This window comes from Ochlerotatus camptorhynchus, unplaced genomic scaffold, assembly GCF_037179485.1.
Source record: "Ochlerotatus camptorhynchus isolate MF236.1 unplaced genomic scaffold, CSIRO-AGI_Acam_v1.1 ptg000268l, whole genome shotgun sequence".
NCBI lineage: Eukaryota > Metazoa > Arthropoda > Insecta > Diptera > Culicidae > Ochlerotatus > Ochlerotatus camptorhynchus.
The window spans coordinates 2,047,155-2,068,251 of NW_027040758.1; the positions used below are offsets into that span (position 1 = coordinate 2,047,155).

A 21,097-nucleotide genomic window follows, 5' to 3' on the forward strand; every position below is an offset into this window, starting at 1 on the left:
AAAAAGCGAACAAAGAATAAGTTTACTTGTATAATTACATCACAAATCATTATTTGCATAGTTAATTTTTTTGCACTACTACGGAATTGCAAACATTTACAGTTTCAATCCGTAATTTCATCTACAGTTTTCGTAAATTTTCTGAAAATTACAGAAATTCATCATTTTAAATGCTGAAGAGCGGTAAAACACAGTATTTTACAAAACAATCGGTAAACAGATTGAATTCAGCAAAAAAAGTACATAATTTAAGAAATTTTGTGTGCACGGAATTTCAAATTCAGGCTCAATTTGTGACAACAAATTATCTAAACAAAAAATGAACCTTGCTGTTCACACTGGACCAGTGCATTTCGCTTCGTCAACCGAACGTTCCTGAAGGCCCAGAAATGCATCGTCCACGTGCTCTCAAAAAATGCATTATGTGTGCGTGGATTGGTGCAACCTCCTGTCAAATTCGGCTTGCGCGCATATTATCACCCGTTTTGTTGTGATCCCCGTCTTCATCCTCGCGTAACTTTTTCGGCATCGTTTTTCTTGAAAATATGTCCCGGATTCCGACCGTGAAATCAACGTAAAACCCTCGAGATGCTGTCCCCGTGCTTGAGGCGCATCGTCTCCCATCCGCTGCGAGCAGGAGTGCAGTCGGCAGTGAACCGCGTAAAGGCTCTGAAATGTGGTGATGTAACGAAACGTTTCCCGGTAGCCGCGTTGCACTCATCCGGAGTGTTCCGTGTGAAAAAGTTCTCCGACACGGAAAATGACTTCGCCCACAGTATCCTGCAGCATCAACAGCAGCAGTTTGCGGTGCATTCACTACAGCGATTGGCGATTGATGGAAAGGAATTGGATTTCACCGAGGTAGGCAATTGGGAGTCGTACTCGGTGCGGGATGTTCTGGATCAGTTTCACCGGGTGGTGGATGTTTGCAAGCGGGATGGTGTGTGCATTTCCGACAGGAGATTCGATGGTTTTGTGGAAGCGATAGTTGGGAGGATGGCAGAGCTTAGCGATGAGGAACTAGTGGAGACATTGCGTCTGCTGGCAGAAATTGGACCGGATATTCCGACAGTTGACACGAGAAACTTTGTGGAAATTTGGAATGCAGCGGATCGGGTGTGCCTTGGGCGGGTATCACAGTGGAATACGGAAAAGTTGCTGTTTATGGCGGACCAGTGGTACCCACTGAGGGTGACAAAAGTGGGCAATTTTGTCGGGAAGGCTATGTGGAAGATTAGCTCCCGGTTGAGGAAGCTTCCGCGGGATCAACTGGTTCGGACGGTGTTCTATATCAACCTGACGCGGACGCCGGTGGAGAACATGATAGATATTGAGTTCAATCTGAAGAGGAACTTTTTCGACTTTGAAATCGATGACATCTCGATTCTTTGCATGGGATTCTTCAAGACTAAGACTCCTGTCAGGAGTGCGGAGCTGATTGAAAGGATCTACCACCTTGTGACCCATCACGCGAAGGATGTAAAGGACATAAGCTTGGCAGCGATTTTGAAACTGTTGCGATATTCTTCAAGGATTCCTCAGGCATCATCGATGGAACGACTGTTAACGGCGTACATTCCGGAGATTCCAAGATTGTCACTTTTCTGCTGTCTACATTTGGCTCTGCTCGGATCGGACATCCACATGTGCCACCAGGCGAGTCTTGCAGTCATCATTGAACGGTTTACCAAAGATATAAAGCTGATGCGACTGAAGGACATGGAACGGATAGCGTTCATCATCGGTCATTACAACATGACGTTTGAGGGTAATAAGGATCTTGTTCTGTTAAATGCGATCGTTGAAGAGCTTCCCACTAGGATTACTGAGATAACTCAATACCCCAAAAGTTACCTCTCGCTGTTGAACTTTCTTTCGCTCAAGGAGATCTACAGCGAGCAGCTGGTAACAGCCGCCTTTGAGAAGCGCTTCCTCTACATGACCTACGGTCGAAACGTGGCCGGAGCTGGCCGGGAAGTGATAGCACTGGATGCATTCTTGCGGATCAACTTGAAGGATCGAGAGTATAATGGAAACTACTACCCTGAAAAGTCGTTCAAGGTGGTCGCCAAGCTGACGCAGGACTACGTTCCCAGTTTGGACCATCGGCTGACCAAGTCGGACCGGATGTTGATGGAGATTCAGGACGCTTTTCATAGGCGACATAAATTTGCTCATATAATACACCTGCTGCCGCACTATCAGCGACCGGATGTTCTACTGCTGTGGGATGATAAGGCGAAGAAGTTTCTGGATGTGGGTGAGTACTGTCCGGAACAGTACTCGGGAGATATACTGAGCAGAGAGTATCTGCTGAAGGAGGAGGCTAGCAAGGAGAACCTGCGGTTGATAGCTGTCGTCGCGGGAGGATGGAACTGTTACGTGAGGGATCAGAACCGCTTTACGGGCGGCTTCGCCATGAAACTGAAACAGTTGCAGATTATCGGATACGATACATTGGTGGTAAGTTGTTTTGAGTTTTAGCATTAGATATGTCGACTTGACAAATTTTGCATTGATTGATGGATTGCTGATGGCTATTGTCTTTCGAAACAGATACCGTGGCATGAGTGGCCGTTGGAATCGCTGGAGGCAAAAGAGGTTTTCTTGTTCGATAAGCTAAACCCGCTGTTGGGCAAGCGATAGGAGAAGGTACGTAGTCCCAATAACAACTCAAACCAGCCATTTCTACAATAGATCGTTGTTGCTTTATTACTTATTTCTAACCCGTATAAAGGCCGCAATAGATTAATAACTAAAACAAGAAATTCTATACAAACAACTCGTTCATCAGCTTTTTCGTATACTCGTAGACGACAAAAAGAACCGCCGTGGCCGGGATTGTCCGAACAATTGTCGGCTTCAGTCCATTGTAGAATGCAAGTGCTCCCTCCTTTCGGAAAATATCCACTCCCACCTGGGTCATGCTGAGCCTCAGACTTTGCACCTGTATCCTACTTTTGATCACATCCGCTGGGAAGATTGCCGTCCACAGGGCCACCCCTCCGACTGCTCCTGCGACCATCGTCTTCAGCGGTCCAATATCGTCCTTCGATTGTCCCGGTTTTGCCAAAAGGTCTCGTGTTGCCTCGTATCCGCCGAAAAAGAAGAAGTACCCTGGCATTTCTCTCGCAAACGTTGACGTCAACCCGCGGAACATACCCGGAATGCCTTCGGATCGTAGAATTTGCCGCGTCAGCAGGAAGGGTGAAACCTTAGGGACCTTTTCGTTCGGTTTCAGATTGTTCTGCTGCATCTCCCGGAGGGCTTGCAGTTTGCATTTGATCAGTTCCGTTGGGCAGAGGGTGAAGGACGAGAAGAAGGCCGCTACGAATCCGGCCGTGGCATTGTCCAGGGCCGTCAGTTCGGCGACGGATGATTTCCGTTCCACCATCACTACCAGTTTTTGGCACGCTCCGTAGGCAGCGAATAATACTGAATTTTCGGCAACGTTGGCCACCACGGCCGGAAGGGTTCCGGCGTACAGACCCCGCACGACGCCATCCCGTTTGAAGGTGTTTACGGTGCAGTCGATCATGTTTTTGTACAGCGTTGGGAAGGTTTGCATTTTCACCTTGACCGTGTCCATCGGTTGGCTGACGTACACCAGGGCCACTCCACCTGTGGGGGGAGAGGGGGAACGATTACTTATTTGGAATATATCAGTATTGAGTTGGATTATAGTGAGATAAAGAAGAAGACACATGATGTGTTCTGATTTAGAGTGCAAACGAGAGATGTCGTGAAACGAAAACACAATACGATGTTACGTATAACAGTTCGTCGTTGATTTCTAGTTAACAATCACTAAATCAAACAAAGTAATAACAGCATTGGTCATGCTAATTTATATGACTGAATTGTTATTTGTGAGATATCGACGATGGAAGTCAAAAGTGACTGTTACGTTATATCGAGGAATACCTGTTTAGGATTCAGAATCCGTAGAAGGATGCTAAGCACTTAGTGTTAGTATTTTTCGTGTTATAGTGACTAAATTCAGGACCCCGGTAGAGCCCCACCGGCAGAAACTGCCAGGTGACCCTGGCAGCCGCTGCCGGCAGGGTTGCCGGGCCTGCTGTCAATATCGTATTTTAAATATTTTTGTAGATTCCTGCTTCCTTCGTAAAGCAGATGAGTTGGATTTCCGCTACCGGTCGTTTTGGAGGACGTCCCGAATGTTGTCGGCCATACCGTACAACTCCCGTGATCCGTGGAAACACGGGCAGTTGATAAGGATGTGCTCAACCGTCATCGTTGTTCGGCACGCGTCGCATTTCCTCCGGAAGCCTCCACCGCTGCTGCTTCCCATGTTGTGAGTAATCCGGGTGTGACCGGTTCGAAGTCTGGAGAGTATTCTCTGTTCCGCGTAACTTTTGGTGTCCGTCCATGGGGCCGTTTCCCCTTTGACCTTTCTAATGAAAAGCTCTTGGTTGCTGTTCCATTCGTTGCCCCATGCTGACCTGATGGTAGATTTTATCCAGACTTTCAGGTCTTGTCTGGGGACCGACTTGTGGGCAAGACGGTCGCTTCGTCCGATGGCCGCGAGGTGGTCGGCTTCAATGTTACCGGCGATTCCGCAGTGGCCCGGTATCCACATGAAGGTGGTGCCGGGTTGTGTGTGCTTCTGGATGGCCTGAATCCACGGGTGGCGTGCAGTGGAAGATTCCAATGCAGCCAGAGCGCTGGCGGAGTCCGTGAGTATGCATAGAGGGGAGGAGGATGGTAGGGAGGCCGCGTAATGTAGGGCTGCTGCTTCTGCTGAGAAGACCGAGCATTGGTCCGGGAGTTTCCAGAAATGGGATGTTCGGCCATCAGTTACTCCAAAACCTACTCTGCCCCTAGCCTTCGATCCGTCGGTGTATCGGAGTTGGTGGTTATGGTACATCGTTCTCAGTCGCTCGGTGAGGCAGGTTCTCATTTCCGCCGAGTTGTCCCCTGCTCTGAATCGGTTGGCCATGGTTCTGTCTGATCGGATGGGGGAGGCATCCCACTCCCTGGCTCCGACCCAGTGGAGTTTAGACACTGGAGGGAGCTCCTGGTGGGCGGTCTCTTGGAGAATTCGTTTCCCCTCCGAGAGGAGATAGAAATCTCCGTCTCCGCTGAGTTGCTCGTCGAGTCCCACGGCTCTCGTACAAACCGACTCCGCAATGAAAAACCGGAACGGTAGTGTTCCGGTCTCAATGCATGCGGCGTCGGCTGGTGTTGATGGCAGTAGACCAGCTGCAATCCGAGTAGCCTGGTTGTATATCGGTGCAAGACGGGAGATGATGGAGTCGCTGGACGCACATAGAAGTTCGATTCCATATGTCAGTCGGCTGTGGACGATGGATCTGGCGGTGTTCATCACAATACCTCGGTTGTTCACCTTGTGTGGACCGGATAGGGAGCGAAGGATGTTTAGTCTTGTTCGACAGTTGGCCTTGACCTCGTTGAGGTGGGGGCCGAACCGGAAGTTTCGGTCAATCGTGACTCCTAGTATGGAGATGGATTTCCTCCTGGGGATTGCCTGCTTGTCGATCCTAATCGGGGTCGGTAGTGGCCGGTGACCATGCCGGCAGACATGGGAAACCGAGCTTTTCTCGGCTGATATCGCAAATCCTGTCTTGGCGGCCCATCTACCAACCGCAGAGACCGCCGCCTGCAATTTTACCTTCATTGCTTTTAGAGTTTTCCCGACTACTAGGAGCAAGATGTCGTCCGCATACACCAGGATGTATATTTCCTTTGGCAGTCCCACAAAGATTCCGTTCATTGCCACCAAGAAGATGGTGACAGCAATTACGGAGCCCTGTGGAACTCCAGTCTCCTCTCGCCTGGTGTTGGATCGATGATTACCGATGGTCACCTGGAATGTCCTGTCCTGTAGGTAATTCCTCAGAAAGTAGAGAATATTTCCTCCAAGACCCCATTTGGACAGTTGGTGTAGGACTTGTGGTGTCCATGTCCTGTTGTAAGCTTTAGCCATTTTGCTTTTTTGATCCAGTGTAAGACTAGAGAACCCAATGGGTCATTTCAGGAGAACTTCAAAAGTAAGCTTAGTAAATCTTGAGTACATGGGAAGTAACATCAACAAGATCGGATTTGTACCCAAAGTTGCTGAGCAACTTCACTGGGAGCATGTCCTCAAAGACACTGTAAATTGAGTTCTTGCGAAACTCACGATACGATATGATCCACTACAACCTAAGAGAAGAGGTGACAATACGCGGGCGAAAATGAACCACTTTTCTGTCAAACGTGAACCAGCTCCTGATTGGACGATTTCATGTGCGTAAGATAGAGATAGAGATAGAGATATAAATAAAAGAGGAAGAAGCCAATTGTCACCTCTTCCTCTTAGACTACAACCATAGAGGTAACTCTAAGACCAGAAGGTCCCGAAGAAACGTGCTCAACTTTTTGGCTCAGCCCTGGTACTCTCTTCGGTCCTAAGCTAATCGATTCACCCCTCGAAACATAAGAAAATCCACTAACCCCTCATTTTATCTGTCAAACTTTCATAGCGAATCAAAACAAACATTGTTTAGTACTAGAATTTTTACTAGAATGGGGTACGTTAATCGATTTGCTTGGGATCAATAGGCTAGTCGAGTAGTGAGCCAATTTAAAATCGAAAGTTTCCACCGGTTGCTACACCTGCCCTACCAGTTATCTACATCTTCTGTTGAAGTTTCGTGGACATGGCCACTCCGGAAGAAGTTATAAGATCTTGGTAGGGTATGTTGCGATAGCTTCAGGCAGTTCCATAGATTTCAGGAAAATGTCTAGAAAACAAATAGCTTTGGGCAGTTCTATTAATTTGAGTAAAAAATGCAGGATCTTTACAGAAGTTTCTAAAACTTCAGTTGAGTTTAAATATCTTAAGGGAAGTTACGTAACTTCGGGCAGTCTATCAGGAAATTGCGATAACCTTCTAGAAGTTTTAAAGATAGTCAAAAATTTAAAATCTAGTGTTCAGAATCATAAGGGCCTAACTGCGATGATCGATTCTCTTCATAGATTTTCTCTTACGTTAATAACTCCACTAGAATAGCATTTCTCGATGCGTTTGATGTTGCTTTTGCTTGCTTATACAACCTTTCACTACATTGTATTTTGATTATTTCGGAAAATTAGTTCACTGAACTGTGACAATACGAAGAGAAAATCGATGAAAAGAATCGATCATCGCAGTTAGGTCCTTATGATTCTGAACGCTAGAAATGAGAAACTTCTCAGAAGTTGCGAGAAATTCATGGAAGTGCAGACATCAGGTCGGAACATTTAGAGATCTTGACGGCAGTTTAATTAATTTCAGAGCAAATCCAGGAACATCATCAGAAGAGTAGCAAGAACTTCAGGGAATTTCAGAGCTCTTATTTATTTAATAATCCATCTCACAAAGTTGTCTTAATGAATACACTATTCATTATCTTCAATAAGCTTCAATCTTCTTACTCTATTTACAAATTGAGGTGTGGCCATACCAAAATCAAACGCAGACTCCACGGATACAAGCATACGAACCATTGCACAAATAGGCTGGATGTAGCCATAGAGAGTACGATGAAAGCTCGGTTGCATCAGGGATTGCTGACGTAACATCCTACTAGACAGAAGGTGATGGCAATCGACGTCACCGTTGAGTATTTTAGCTATAAACGTAGCCTGTTGTAGCTTACGTCTTAGATCAAGCATTTCGAGGTCAAGCAGACGACATCTATCGGGATACGCTGGAAGGTTCATAGGATCACGCCACGGTAGGTTTCTGAGCGCAAGCCGTATGAATCTTTTTTGCACACGCTCGATTCTTATGTTCCATGTTACGTCGTTTGGAGCTCATACAAATGAAGCATTTTGAACAATACAATGCTTTTAGACAGTATGGATCCGTGAAATTCTTGGCAATCTTAGAGATGAAGCCAAGTTGACGATTAGCCTTGGAAATAATCGACGCATAATGGGAATGAAAGGAAAGCTTCGAGTCCAATACTACACCAAGATCCGTCACTTGATCCACTCTGCTAAGAACAGTATCATTGAAGGAACTACGTGGACAGGACGGGGCAATAATAAACGGGCCGAGACTTAACGAACAAAATAATGTTTTATTAAAGCAAACTTGAATTGCTCACATTGAGCTCTTGAATTGGAATGACAGCACAAAATAGCAGGAGTGACCAGGTCAGGTAATCCAACGACTACTTTGATTTCACCGAGGATTTCACCCCCTCTCGCTTGGATAGTCCCAGCATCGTCCGAATTTCCTCAAATCGTCCGACGTCCAACGATTTAGTGAAGAAGTCAGCCAACTGGTTGTTGCTGGCAATCGGCTCCATCAATAGCTTACCAGCAGCGACATGATCACGAAGAAAATGGTATTTAATGTCGATGTGTTTGGCACCGGCAGAACACCGACTAGTCATATTGCTTCCAATGCTGCAGCACTCAACGCTACATATTCAGCTTCGCTTGAAGAAGTTGCAGCTTGCTTGACCACGCAATAGTACATCCGAAAACACGGAAAACATCCGCTTACTGATTTCCGGTCCGATGCTGACGGTGGCCCAGTCTGAATCAGCAAACCCGATGAGTGGCGCCGCTTGATTCTCTCGAGTAAAGTATCATACAACCCGTTTCACACCTGTCCAATGTTGTTGACCAGGTTGAAGTTGGAATCTCCCCAGATATCCGATAGGAAAGCACCGGACCTTGTGGACATCATCACGTACATCAAGCTTCCCAATAATTCACGGTACGGTTCTTGAACACCTTCGGCCACTTGACGATCCAATTTCAATCCTTTCTCCATTGGCGTCCTTGTTGCATTGCACTCCGCCATGCCGAACTTCTGCAAGATCTTTTCCAGGCTGGTTTCTTGAGACAGCATCATTCTACCATTTTGTTGATCCTACCGTATCTTCCTCCCAAAAAAGTGAATCAACTCTCCACAATCGGTCATTTTTCAAACATCGCCGACAGTTCGCGTTTCAGCTTCATTATGGTGGTCAGCTGCATACCTGCTATCAGGAGATCATCGACATACAGCACGATGAAAACAACGTCTTTCCCCCTCTTGTCGATACGGGTGTATAGACAATAGTCGTGCTTGGAACGTGTGAAACCTAGCTTCAGCAGCGCTTGATTGAATTTTTCGTTCCAACAAAGAGGAGACTGCTTCAGACCATACAACGATTTCTGTAGCTGGCACACTGGCCCAGGGTCTGCCTTGACGCCATCCGGAACAGACATGAAGATTCTCTCTTGTAGCTCACCATGAAGGAACGCCGTCTTGACGTCCATCTGATGGAACTGGAATCCCCTTTGTACGCTTACGGCCAGCACAATTCGAATCGTCGTCAACTTCGCAACCGGCGCATATGTTTCATTGTAGTCCAGATCAGCCTTCTGCAAGAAACCTTTGACTACCAGTCTTGCCTTGCATCGTTTCCTTCTTCATCCTCTTTCACGCGAAAGACCCACTTCGACTGCAAGGGCTTGACACCGGCAGGGCATTCCACCGTCGTCCACACCTTATTCTCCTCAAGAGATTTTAACTCGTCTCTAACTGCGGTCATCCAGAGCTGTCGATCTTCTCGATCTTCGATTCCGGGGGATCTGGGAGAGTTGAGTTTTTACCAGCAGATGTTGCTCTAAACCCAGTAAAGAAGTCAAGTAACTTACCTGGGAGCCTGCGCTCCCGTTCACTGCGCCTAGTGTCAGACTCTGATTAGTCCACCTCTATGTTGAAGGGAGCGCCCCAGGGTTTTCGGATGGAGCTTCTTCGGTTGGTTCTTCATCCAGATCAACGGTGCTTTGCGTATCCGGATCGACTTAATCTTCGGTTTCGCTTTCGATAACAGCTACTGCTTCTTGTTCGGCCGACGAATTGTCCCCCCCTGGCGGATACAGCATGGGAATCACTAAGGGAACCTTCGAGCCTTCATCTTCTTCATTTGCGTATGGTAAAGAAGCTTCATCGAACTTGATGTCACGAGAGATGAATACTTTTCTTGCTTTTCTGTCCCATAAGCGGTAGCCATTTGGAGCATAGCCAATCATGACCGCCTCCCGACTCTTGTTGTCCAACTTCTTCTTCAGCTGGTTTGGAACCCACGAAAACGCTTTACATCCAAAGATACGCAGCTTGGAGGGATCAGGCTTCGCACCTGTCCAGTGCTCAGCAGGTGTACGATTATCCGACAGAGCAGCAGTAGGACACCGGTTTAACAACGTTCCAGTAAGTGCTGCCTCCGACCACATGAACTTTGGCATATTTGAGTCGATAAGCATGGTTCTCACCTTTTCTACTAGGGTTCGGTTGAACCGTTCAGCCACGCCATTTTGTTCAGGTGAGTATGCAATTTGAATTCCCTTTCGTTTGTTGTACGCTTTCTGTTTTCCGGAGCAATATGTACTCACGTCCCTGGTCGACAGTTAGCTTGCAAATTCGTTTTTCAAACTGGGTGGTTACCATGGCTTCATACTCTTGAAAATGTACGAAAACTTCGGACTTTCTCTTCATCAGGTAGATGCACGTAACATGGCTGTAGTCATCTATAAAGGAGACGAATATCTCGATCCATCTCAAGCCGGCGGATCGATTGGTTCGCACACATCCGAATGTATCCGCTCTAGCAATCGACTGGCTCGCTCACGAGTTCCGTTGAAGGGTTCTCTGCACTGCTTTCCAAGCACACATGTGTCACAGAATCCAATTGAATCAACTTTTGGACCAAGACCTTCCACCATATTGTGTCGAAATAACGTATTCATCGTGGTCTGACTGGCGTGACCGAAACGACGATGCCAGAGATTGCTGACCTCCGCTGCGCAGAGATTTGCTGTAGGTCCTACCAAGTCCAGATCTAACTCCAACTCGTAGAGATCTCGTCGCAACTGTGCCACACCGATCGCCGCATCACCTTGCTTGAACAACACGTCAATCCCGGCTTGGGACATCTTCTTGACAGAAAGCAGGTTGCCTCGCAGCTCTGGTACGAAAATTACATTTTTCATCTGAAACAGAATACCTTCTTTGGAAATCCCCTTGACTCCGCCTTCATATTTCCCAACACCATCTTTGGCCACATCAATAACGAAAGGTTGTTTGAGCTTCCGGACCGACTGCATGCAATCTAAACTGTCAACCAGATGGTCGCTACATCCGGAGTCCACGTAGAAGATGGTTCGCTTGTTCTGCACCTTCGGTTGCTTCTGGTTCACCATGAACGAAACTGCTTTGCTTCCAACCGCTGCGTTGACGTTACCATCGCTCTTCTTGACAGGACAATCTTTCATCATGTGGTCAGTTTTGCCACATCGATGACACTTTCCGTTGAACTTTCGTTGCTTCTTATTTCTGTGTCCAACAAACGCTGCTGCCTTGTCTTCGCTCGAATCTTTCAGCCTATCACACCGCTTGGATTCTTCAGCCAGTAACCGCTGTTTCACAGCCTACAAAGTGAGGTCGTTCTCATTGATATTCTCTAGAGCCGTTACAAGGGAGTCGTAGCTATCGGGAAGGGTGAGAAATAATTGCGATACCATGTCGTTCTCTTCGAGCTTCGCGCCTGCCGATGTGAGTTGGCGTATGATATCGTCGAACTGTTGAAAATGATGCCGCATCGAAGTTCCTTATTTCATACGGAGCCTGGCCTACTGCTTCCGCAACAGGGTCTGACTTGCTACAAACTTCTTCGCATATGTGTCTTCCAGTGCCTTCCACATTTCTCGAGCAGTCTCCTTGTCCCGTACTATGCCTAGACATTCATCAGAAAGGAATCCAACTAGCAAGAACTTCGCTTTCCGATCTGTCTGCAAACACTTCACCCTTCCCTGGTCCGATTCACCTTGGAACTGGCTTGGTTAATACGTCCGAAACTTCTGCCGCACAGTTGAAACCGCCAATTCTCGAAGTTCGTTCCAGTCAACTGCGGAATTCCGGAGCTTTCCTTCGTAGACAAGCCCATAACCTGAAGGAACTACGTGGACAGGACGGGGCAATAATGAACAGGCCGAGACTTAACGAACAAAATAATGTTTTATTAAAGCAAACTTGAATTGCTCATTGCCAGGTCATCGATGTGGTATTCATAAATTATCGGGTATTTGTTCGAGCGGCACCAGTGAACGAACATGTTAAGCAACCTTTGCAGGAGAAAGGCAGTTCTCGATGCAGCGTACCACCAAATAGATTTTTAGATCATCAGCATATACGAGCTTGCACTTGTTGCCAATGGTAGATGCAGCGTCATTGAAAAATAACACACAAAAAGTAACGTTAAAAGTTATATGTTAAAACTTTAACTTATGGGCAGTCCCTGTCACTTCAGGAAGTTCAGATCTGTTAAGGTTAGTTTCAATAAATTCAAGACAGCACCATTAGCTTCAGAACAACTTAAGTTGTTCCGAGAACATAAAGGAGGTCCAACTCCTGAAATGTTAAGAAATCTTAAGACGTATTTTAGAACAGTAGTCCAGTTCCATTTATTTCAGGACAGTACCAAAACCTTCAGGAGAATTTCTAGAATTTCAAAGAATATACTTCAAAGAAATTTCAGGAACTTTACAGAAGTTCCGAAAAATTCAGGGAATTTCCAAAAACTTCAGCAAAGTTCCGAAATCTTCAGGGAAGTGCTGGGAACTCCAGAGAAGCTTAAAGATTTTTGGGCAGTTTAATCACTTTCAGGGATGTACCGAGTATTTCTAGGTAGATCAGAGAACATCAGCCTTCATGTTTTAGCCTAACGTTTAATTCGCGTATGAATCATATGTAGATTAGAAGGTTTCTGACACAATGATCATGCAGTCGACGCGGGATCCTCTTTATACGCATTGATAGCTGATTTCCAAATCCGGCTCATTGTCAGCGATGCATGCAGCATGCGTGACCAACATTTCCATTGGGATGGGTTTGAGGCAAGCACGTGCCGGACAAAATTCGCCCCTTATCACTCGAATAAGTCCGGAAGAATTGTAATCAATGTTATTGTTTTTTTAAACGATTCTTATACCACGTTCAGACTAAAGTCGTTATATGTATAGTCTTCTTCTTAATTCCTTTATTTAACGTCGGTCTCTGTTCCGCAACCTAGTGACAATCATCGACGGACATTGATTGTCATCCATTGACGACAATCGAATGTGCAGGAGTGCAGGGAGGCGGTATCCTAACCTGCGTAGGATATATCGCACTCATCAACTCGCTCATCAACACACATGGGCCGGGACCAACGACTTTACTTCGCTTCTGAAGGAAGAGGTGACCATTGCATGCCTCAGAAAAATCCCACAGACCTCGCCTGGGGTTAAACCCAGACCCATTGAGGTGAGGATATATTTATAGTCTGGTGGATAGAATCTCGGGAATCAACTGTCCGATTGGCGAGGAAAGAACTATCAAAATTTTGTTTATAAAAGTTGGTAGTATATTTTCAATTGTTCATCTGCAATATATTGAATTGGTTCCACTTTTTTAAAGATCGAAATTCTATCCGCCAGACTATATATATAGCGACATATATTCATACTACAGAGTTGTGGGTTGTGTCATGTTACAAGGGTATTATAATAATTATCGACATGGAAAATATCATCAAGATAGATTTATAACATGTTATAACTGCTCAGTCTGACTAGCGTTTTATACTACGTTATAACTGTGTAGTCTGAACAAGGCATCAGAATCCACTGAGTGATTAAAATTCACATTGTGCTTCAAACAACATGTTTTCACAGTTTACATCGCAGCAGTCACTGCCTGGATAGAAGCTTTCAATTTAGAAAGTCGCGCCTTACTACATACAACTACTAACTACAACGATTAAAACTTACCCAACGATCCTGCCGTGAAGTCAATCAGACCCGTTTTGAACCCGCTGCCTTCGCCTTTTCCGTGCATTTTCGATCAGCTTATTGTTGTCAGACGTAATTTCCGAAATTATGTTCTCTACAAACCCCGAATCTTAGTTCTCAAGATCATGCGCCCACTAGAGTAAACAATACAGATTCTTCACCCTAATCAAACCGCGTTCCTTCTATTCACCGGGACTTGGAAGACGAATGATTTAGCACGATAATGACGACTCTGTTTGCTTATCAGCACAGTCCAGCACTATTCAGGAGTGCCTTCGCTCGTTACAGTTGCTGGCCACGCTGCTGCCTTTTTCTCAGTCAGACTTGAACCCGTCGTGCGTCCACCACACAACCGGGGCACTCGATTGCGTCAGCAGAATGTTGCTTTGCAAATTTGCGTCTTCTTATGCACGACACCGTCTAAGGCGTGTTCGACTCGTTCCTCTGCTGGGGGCTCGCACTAGGGACGATGTCTCTTCCTTATCACACAACCGTGTGATGTGGTGTGGTAGGTAGGTACCTGTTGATAAACAAGTTTTAACTCTTGCCCTCTCGGTTGGAAAAAAAGGTCTTCACTCCTTCAACTGTGCCGTGCGACTGAGCTGCTTCATCTAGGTATATGTGGGTAGAAACGATGATTTTTGCGCACTTGAACCAAACGCTTATCAGAGGTAGATTCGTCCAAAATATTTGTGCAAGTGATGTGCCTATCTCTTTCTCTATTGTAGACGCTGATAAGCTTCGGAAGACGGGATGTGCTTATCTTGTTCTCCGTGTGGACTCATAAACAATGATGGTTAGTCACTTGATTATGGCGTAGCGGGATGCTGGGACTGATTGGTTCAATGGCAGTGAGATTACACTTTTACTCCAACGAAGCTACCCACTCAGCAGGTTTCTTATCAGGACTTGTTTTTCCAGGTACCCACGACTTGTACTGTACCGACACCACGAGTACTACTGCTTTTTGCCATGCTTGTTATCGATGATTATGCAGCAAACTACTCGGCAAATTACAAGTGCAGTAGTGTGGAGTAGTATTTACCGGAGTGATTCGTCATTTGGACGTAATTGCTTTTGCAAATTGCTGATTATTGCAAATTTAAGCTCAATCTCGCAAACACACTATACCAAATGATAGAAAAATAATTCCTCTACCTGATTGTATTGTTAGTTTTCGAGATCGAACCTTTATTCGATAGCAATAGGCGATTGACGTGTTTGTTCACAAAAGCAATTACGCCCAAATCACGAATCACTTCGGATTATAGTCGCTATATTAATATAGCGACTATACTTCGGATTAGTAACGGCGCCGGTGGTGTAGTGGTAAGCGTGATTACCTCTCACCCCAGCAGGTCTGGGTTCAATCCCAGTCGGCGCCGCCGGGATGTTCTGAGGCATAACATCTCTGATCACGCCTTCCATCGGATGGGAAGTAAAGCCGTTGGTCCCCGGTTCATGAGTTGATGGGTCGATAGGTAGGGTCCAGGTGTGGGAGCTGCCTTCCTGGCACGTCGGTAGCATTGGTGCTCAGCACGGAAAACAAGATCGACGGAAAAAAAAAAAAAAACAAACCAAACTTCGGATTAGTGTGGGACCATGCTGTCACACACTAATTTATAACTAAATACATGTATCTATATATATTACGGCGTGTTGCTATGCAAGCACGTGGTCTTGTCTATGTGTTTGTGATGCTTTCAGCGCCTGTTGCTGCAGTGCTACTGTGCACAAGCCAGCAGAACAGGTCTGGCAATGTGAAACTTGCCGTCATTCTCATTATTCACTCGATTTTAAATGGAACTGAGCATAGAGATTGCTGACGTTTATCGTACGCAATACGTATATGCAAAATGTTTTCAGCGGGAAAAAAAAACTTCATAGCCAGGGTGGCCAGATTATTTTTTTCATTATCGGTAGCTTCTCAAAACTTGTATCGGTAGTTATCGGTAAGCCGTCTCAAGAAGGCTTTCCCGAAACTTGAAACCTATTGGTCCCAAGCAAATCGATTAACGTAACCCATTCTAGTCGAAATTTCAGCACTACACTGTGTTTGTTTTGATTCGGTATGAAAGTTTGACAGATAAAATGAGGGGTTCGTGGATTTTCCTATGTTTCGAGGGGTGAATCGATTAGCTTGGGACCGAAGATAGTACCACACAGCAAAAAAAAATGTAATATCGATCAACGTAATTCAAGCTGATGTATGAAATAATGATGTAATAGCAAAAAGCAGATACAATATTACATCAATGGATGTAATTTTGTTCGCAAAATCGATGTACATCGTACAATGTGATATTACACAACCGATGGATTGACCTGGTTGCAGCAGTTTCGATGTAATATTCAACAACTTTTTTTGCTGTGCAGAGCTGAGCAAAAAAGTTGAGCACGTTTCTTCGGGACCTACTAGTCTTAGAGTTACCTCTATGGTACAACGGTGCTGCTTTGTATGTCTGTCAATGGTATTAAACGTGCCGAAATCAATATTTCTAATTATGACTACACAGAAAACAAAACATTGGAAGTTATTGAACATTTGTCAAGATTACTAAAAATCTGTAATTCTCGGTAAGAAAAGTGAAAAATCGGTAGTTTTTAACCTTTCGTCTGTGAATCGGTAGGCATCCCGAAAATCGGTAGGACTACCGATAAATCGGTAGGTCTGGCCACCCTGTTCATAGCGGAAAATTTTCCCGATGAAAACAAATCACTGACACCATCATACTTTAGCAAACTCTATGGCGTCCCATTCGTTGTTGCATAAAAACAGGGGGAGAATGAAAGAGATGACTAATTCACATTGCCAGACCTGTTCTCCATGATATGGGTTCACAGGTTCACATGTCCCCTTCAGGAAAATCATTCGTTCTCCAAGCCAGGATCTCACGAATACTACACGCTATTTCAAAACTACCCAAATTTGGGTACAATTCACCAAGATCGGTCAAAACTAGAAATACTCAGAGGGAAAGATGGGCGGAGAGAATGTCTGAGCCAAATGAACTGTCATAATCTGAGCCAATCGAACATTCTAGAGTCGGTGTATAATGAGTCACGCCAAGAGAAAAACAGTTGAACTCGCAATACGGTTTTCGAAAGATTCCCTTTCTTTTCACTTGGCAACAGAGGACTTCTGCATCAACTTCAAATGACTTCTAGCGAGGAAAAAAAATAACGGCTGTAGTAAATCATTATATCAGTGATTTTGTAGAATTATCTTAAGGAAAAATAGTAGAAATTGTCATTACTGATCATTACAAAACGTATCGCATGACAAATGTAATGCTCACTGCGTGTATATTTAATAATTAATTGCAATTCCTTTCGTGGACCTTTCATAGCATCGTAATGCTTGTTTACTTTGCACGATAGGTAGCCGGTTTGACAGTTCAATAGGTAGACTTGGCTTCACTCTTGGCGTGACTCATTATACACCGACTCTAGAACATTCCAATTAACGAAAACGACATTAGAGCAACCATAACGGTACGCTGCTAAACTCATTTTAGCAGCCCTCATCATAGCGCAGCTACCGTATCGGGGGTTGCCATACGAGTAACTGAAATAGCAGTCGGCTTCTCGGTGAGAAACGCGTTACCAAATTTAGCAGCGCGGGATAAAGGTTGCTATTCGTAGAAATGTCAAAATGCTCACTACCGGTACACGGAACCAAAAAATTACCCAAAATTAAGTTCTTTTCACTCATCTCCCATGTTCCGTTCAATAAGCTAATTTTCAGTAAACCGTTTATAGTAGTTTACATTTGACTACGGCAAAAATAATTACTTACTCGTGAGTATTTTCTACCCAAAATTAAGTTTAATTGACTCTAATTTGAGAATATCACATATACTCACTACTAGCTTATTGAAAGATAGTCTTGAGAAAGTCGAATCTCTCGTTCCGTTTTTGATAACAACAAAAAGTGAGAGTGGGATGCAGAACTCAAAATTACCCAAATTTAAGTAAAAATAACTTAAATTTAAGGTATTTTTTTTCTCTGTGTACGGACTACGGCGAGTAATTTGATAACCGCGATAGCAGCGACCGGTGTGGAGAAGAGTGACTACACTAAAATGAGAGCGCTGTGCGCGAGGGGGGCGACACATCTAAATCTCAAGTTTAGATGCTCAACAAATCTCACACTAGCGAATCAATCTTCGAAAAATCTGCTTTCATTTGTCGCATCTACTTGCATCGCGCATCATCTTTTTGCAGGAAATCTTCAGAATCGTCATCAATCTTCTTTCTATCTACTCAGCGTGCGCGCAGCTAGCCACAGCAAAACACAATCTTTTCAGCATCGTAGATAGAGTCGTCCCCCTCGGCTGTGCGCTGTTGAAATAGTCGCGCAAATGACAACGACCGTTACGGTTGCTCTAAATTTGGTAACGCGTTTCTCACCGAGGGGGGCGACACATCTAAATCTCAAGTTTAGATACTCAACAAATCTCACACTAGCGAATCAATCTTCGAAAAATCTGCTTTCATTTGTCGCATCTACTTGCATCGCGCATCATCTTTTTGCAGGAAATCTTCAGAATCGTCATCAATCTTCTTTCTATCTACTCAGCGTGCGCGCAGCTAGCCACAGCAAAACACAATCTTTTCTGCATCGTAGATAGAGTTGTCCCCCTCGTTTCTCACTGAGAAGCCGACTGCTATTTTAGTTACTCGTATGGCAACCCCCGATATGGTAGCTGCGCTATGATGGAGGTTGCTAAAATGAGTTTAGCAGCGTACCGTTACGGTTGCTCTAATGTCGTTTTCGTTTTTGCGGTGTAGCACCGGTGTAGTGTAAAGCTTTAGGCTGTGTTCCATTTGGCGAATTTTCACTTAAACTTGACAGATGGAAAATTTCCAAATTAACCTGCTATTCCAGCAGACTTATATCTGACAGACAAGGAATCCATTTTGACACACACCTTCTCGAAAATTGGCCGATCAACAACAGAGGGATTTTCGAACATTATAATTTAGTTTCGAAGTGTCAAATTTAAGTGAAAATTCACCAAATGGACCACAGCCTTAGTAGGGATCCAGCCGAGGGGCGGTCAACTTCATAAATCAGCTCGGCGAATGAGAGCGACCCAAATTTGAGTTTAGTTCACTCATAATCACCACAAGTGCAGGAACTCAGCGATGAGTAAAATTTGTCTCATGGTTTCCTGTGGAAAACCTAAAAAATCTCAAAGTGTTTTTTTTTTTATGTTACTTCATACGCGAAGTTAACGATTTTCAGAGTTGGTTGGAAATGCTAACATGAAGCTAACAACCCCGTTCACATTACGCACTATATCACGTGATATAGAGCGATTCGTGATATAGCAGCTATATCACGTTCTATATTACGTGATATCCCATACAACGATCTGTCAACCTATATCACGAAGAGTGCTTGATATAGCTCATATCACGATCCATGCTTGTCAGAAATTGATTAAGTGACTGCTAGCAACACGGCCACGATAGAGCTGGTCGGCATTTTTTTCTTCAAAATGTCATCTTCAGAATTCTGACACCTTTCCTTGAGTTCGTTCAGTCTCGCGTTCCATTTTTGTTTTTAAATTTCGCGTTCCATTTTAGCTTTTTTTTATGTTACGAGTACATTTTCAATTGCTAAAAACATTTTAAATATTACAATGGAGGAGAAAAGAAAGCGCACGAAGAGCAAACGAAATCCTTGGACACCCGATCAAGTTGATCTGCTACTCGAAATGTGGGAAGTAAAGTTGCAAGATCTGCGTGGGGCTCGAAAAAATAATCATGTTTTCGAGGAAATGCGAGTTCTTTTTGAGCAGCATGGACACGCGGTTACAACGGATGAGATTAAAAACCGGGTGCACAACTTGACAGCCCGGTACAAGTAAGTCTATATCTGGTATATAATTGAATATTTATGTATTCTAGTGTATTCTTCCTATTGCATCAAACGTAAGCGCGACAAGTCAAAAATATTGATATTGAATTTTCAGTTTGCAATTCATAAACGTTGACGGAACGGTCAGGCCGGGTTATCTAGTAATTATAGAAAAGCAACTAGTACTCTTGCCTCTATCTAACCACCAACAAACAGGTCCTGATCGTCATGTTCAGGTTTGTGCATTTACCAGTGAAAGATCCTAGTGAGTTTTATTTTTTGGCTTCGCAATGCCTTCGTTTTCAGTAATACTGCGTTTAAGAACTTTACAGAAAGATGCTGCTGAGGACAAAAAGAAAAAGTGACTAAATATACCGGGTGCACATCTCATGCAATAAGTAAAGATGAAGAATATAGAAAGTTAAAAAAAATAAATTTACGGAAAAGATTCGCTTTGACTGGGATTAGATAATGTGTATACACATTTAACAAGGGATGTTTTACTTCGTGGAACTTGCATGTCACCATGTAGTCACTGCTATCATCGCTGCTATCCGATGGTGTTTGTCTCGGTGTTTGTAATATCGAACTAATTCAGTAACCTATCTATAGATAGGTTACTGAATTAGTTCGATATTACAAACACCGAGACAAACACCATCGGATAGCAGTGACTACATGGTGACATGCAAGTTCCACGAAGTAAAACATCCCTTGTTAAATGTTTCGCGGGAATTCTCAAAGCACATCCCGATTTTTTTTTAATACATCGCAAATTTCTCGAGTTTTCAGGAACAAAAATATATATCCAGAACAACATGTGAAAAGGGCATACAAGCTTTTTGTAAACAAACCTTCTTATGCCCTTTTCTCGCCACCCATATGACACCAACGCAAACCTTTAACACCACCGGGTAGGGGACACTTTCCCCTTCCCGATGATATTGCTGGTTTGCGTGAGCGACTCTCGGTTGGTGAGAAAAGGGCCTACAAAGGTTTGTTTACAAAAAGCTTGTATGCCCTTTTCACATGTTGTTCTGGATATGTGCATGTGTACTACTACTTTTATGGAATATTGGTCCAATCTCAGGCAATACAAATGGAGTTCCCTGCATATACCTACTATGCAATGCGTGCTTTCTCATCGAGAACGGACCATCGAGCTATAGAATAACAATCCCATCCAAAAGCGGTTTTCCATTAGCCATGACATTTATTTTTGCTATGGTAGTATAACTTGATATCGAGTTTCTGGACTTCGAGTTGTAGATAGTTGACAGTATTAAAATGTTAATGTACTTTCCAGTGATGTTGTGAATTCCTGTTGGACAAATTATTTTTCAATACCCTGATGTGAATCAACAGCTAGTACGGATCTTATATTTCTTG

The 21,097-nt window shown here is 44.3% G+C and overlaps 2 protein-coding genes across 2 annotated transcripts; one reads left to right on the top strand and one right to left on the bottom strand.

The window, feature by feature from the left end:
* Window positions 1-507: 507 nt before the first annotated feature.
* LOC135705512 (uncharacterized) lies at window positions 508-2,741 on the top strand. Its single transcript, XM_065227282.1, has 2 exons — window positions 508-2,463; window positions 2,557-2,741. Exons 1-2 carry the CDS (start codon window positions 589-591, stop codon window positions 2,644-2,646), a joined length of 1,965 nt encoding a protein of 654 aa, XP_065083354.1. The 5' UTR covers window positions 508-588; the 3' UTR covers window positions 2,647-2,741.
* On the bottom strand, window positions 2,664-14,776 carry LOC135705526 (mitochondrial ornithine transporter 1). The gene is made up of 2 exons (XM_065227303.1): window positions 13,819-14,776; window positions 2,664-3,621 (listed from the first exon to the last, which is right to left on the bottom strand). Exons 1-2 carry the CDS (start codon window positions 13,883-13,885, stop codon window positions 2,771-2,773), a joined length of 918 nt encoding a protein of 305 aa, XP_065083375.1. The 5' UTR covers window positions 13,886-14,776; the 3' UTR covers window positions 2,664-2,770.
* Window positions 14,777-21,097: the final 6,321 nt, after the last annotated feature.

Coding starts and splice junctions, on each gene's coding strand:
- LOC135705512 (XM_065227282.1), top strand. CDS start 589: ATGCTGTCCCCGTGCTTGAGGCGCATCGTCTCCCATCCGCTGCGAGCA. Junction 2,464..2,556: donor TCGGATACGATACATTGGTG/GTAAGTTGTTTT, acceptor CTTTCGAAACAG/ATACCGTGGCATGAGTGGCC.
- LOC135705526 (XM_065227303.1), bottom strand. CDS start 13,885: ATGCACGGAAAAGGCGAAGGCAGCGGGTTCAAAACGGGTCTGATTGAC. Junction 3,622..13,818: donor CTTCACGGCAGGATCGTTGG/GTAAGTTTTAAT, acceptor CTCCCCCCACAG/GTGGAGTGGCCCTGGTGTAC.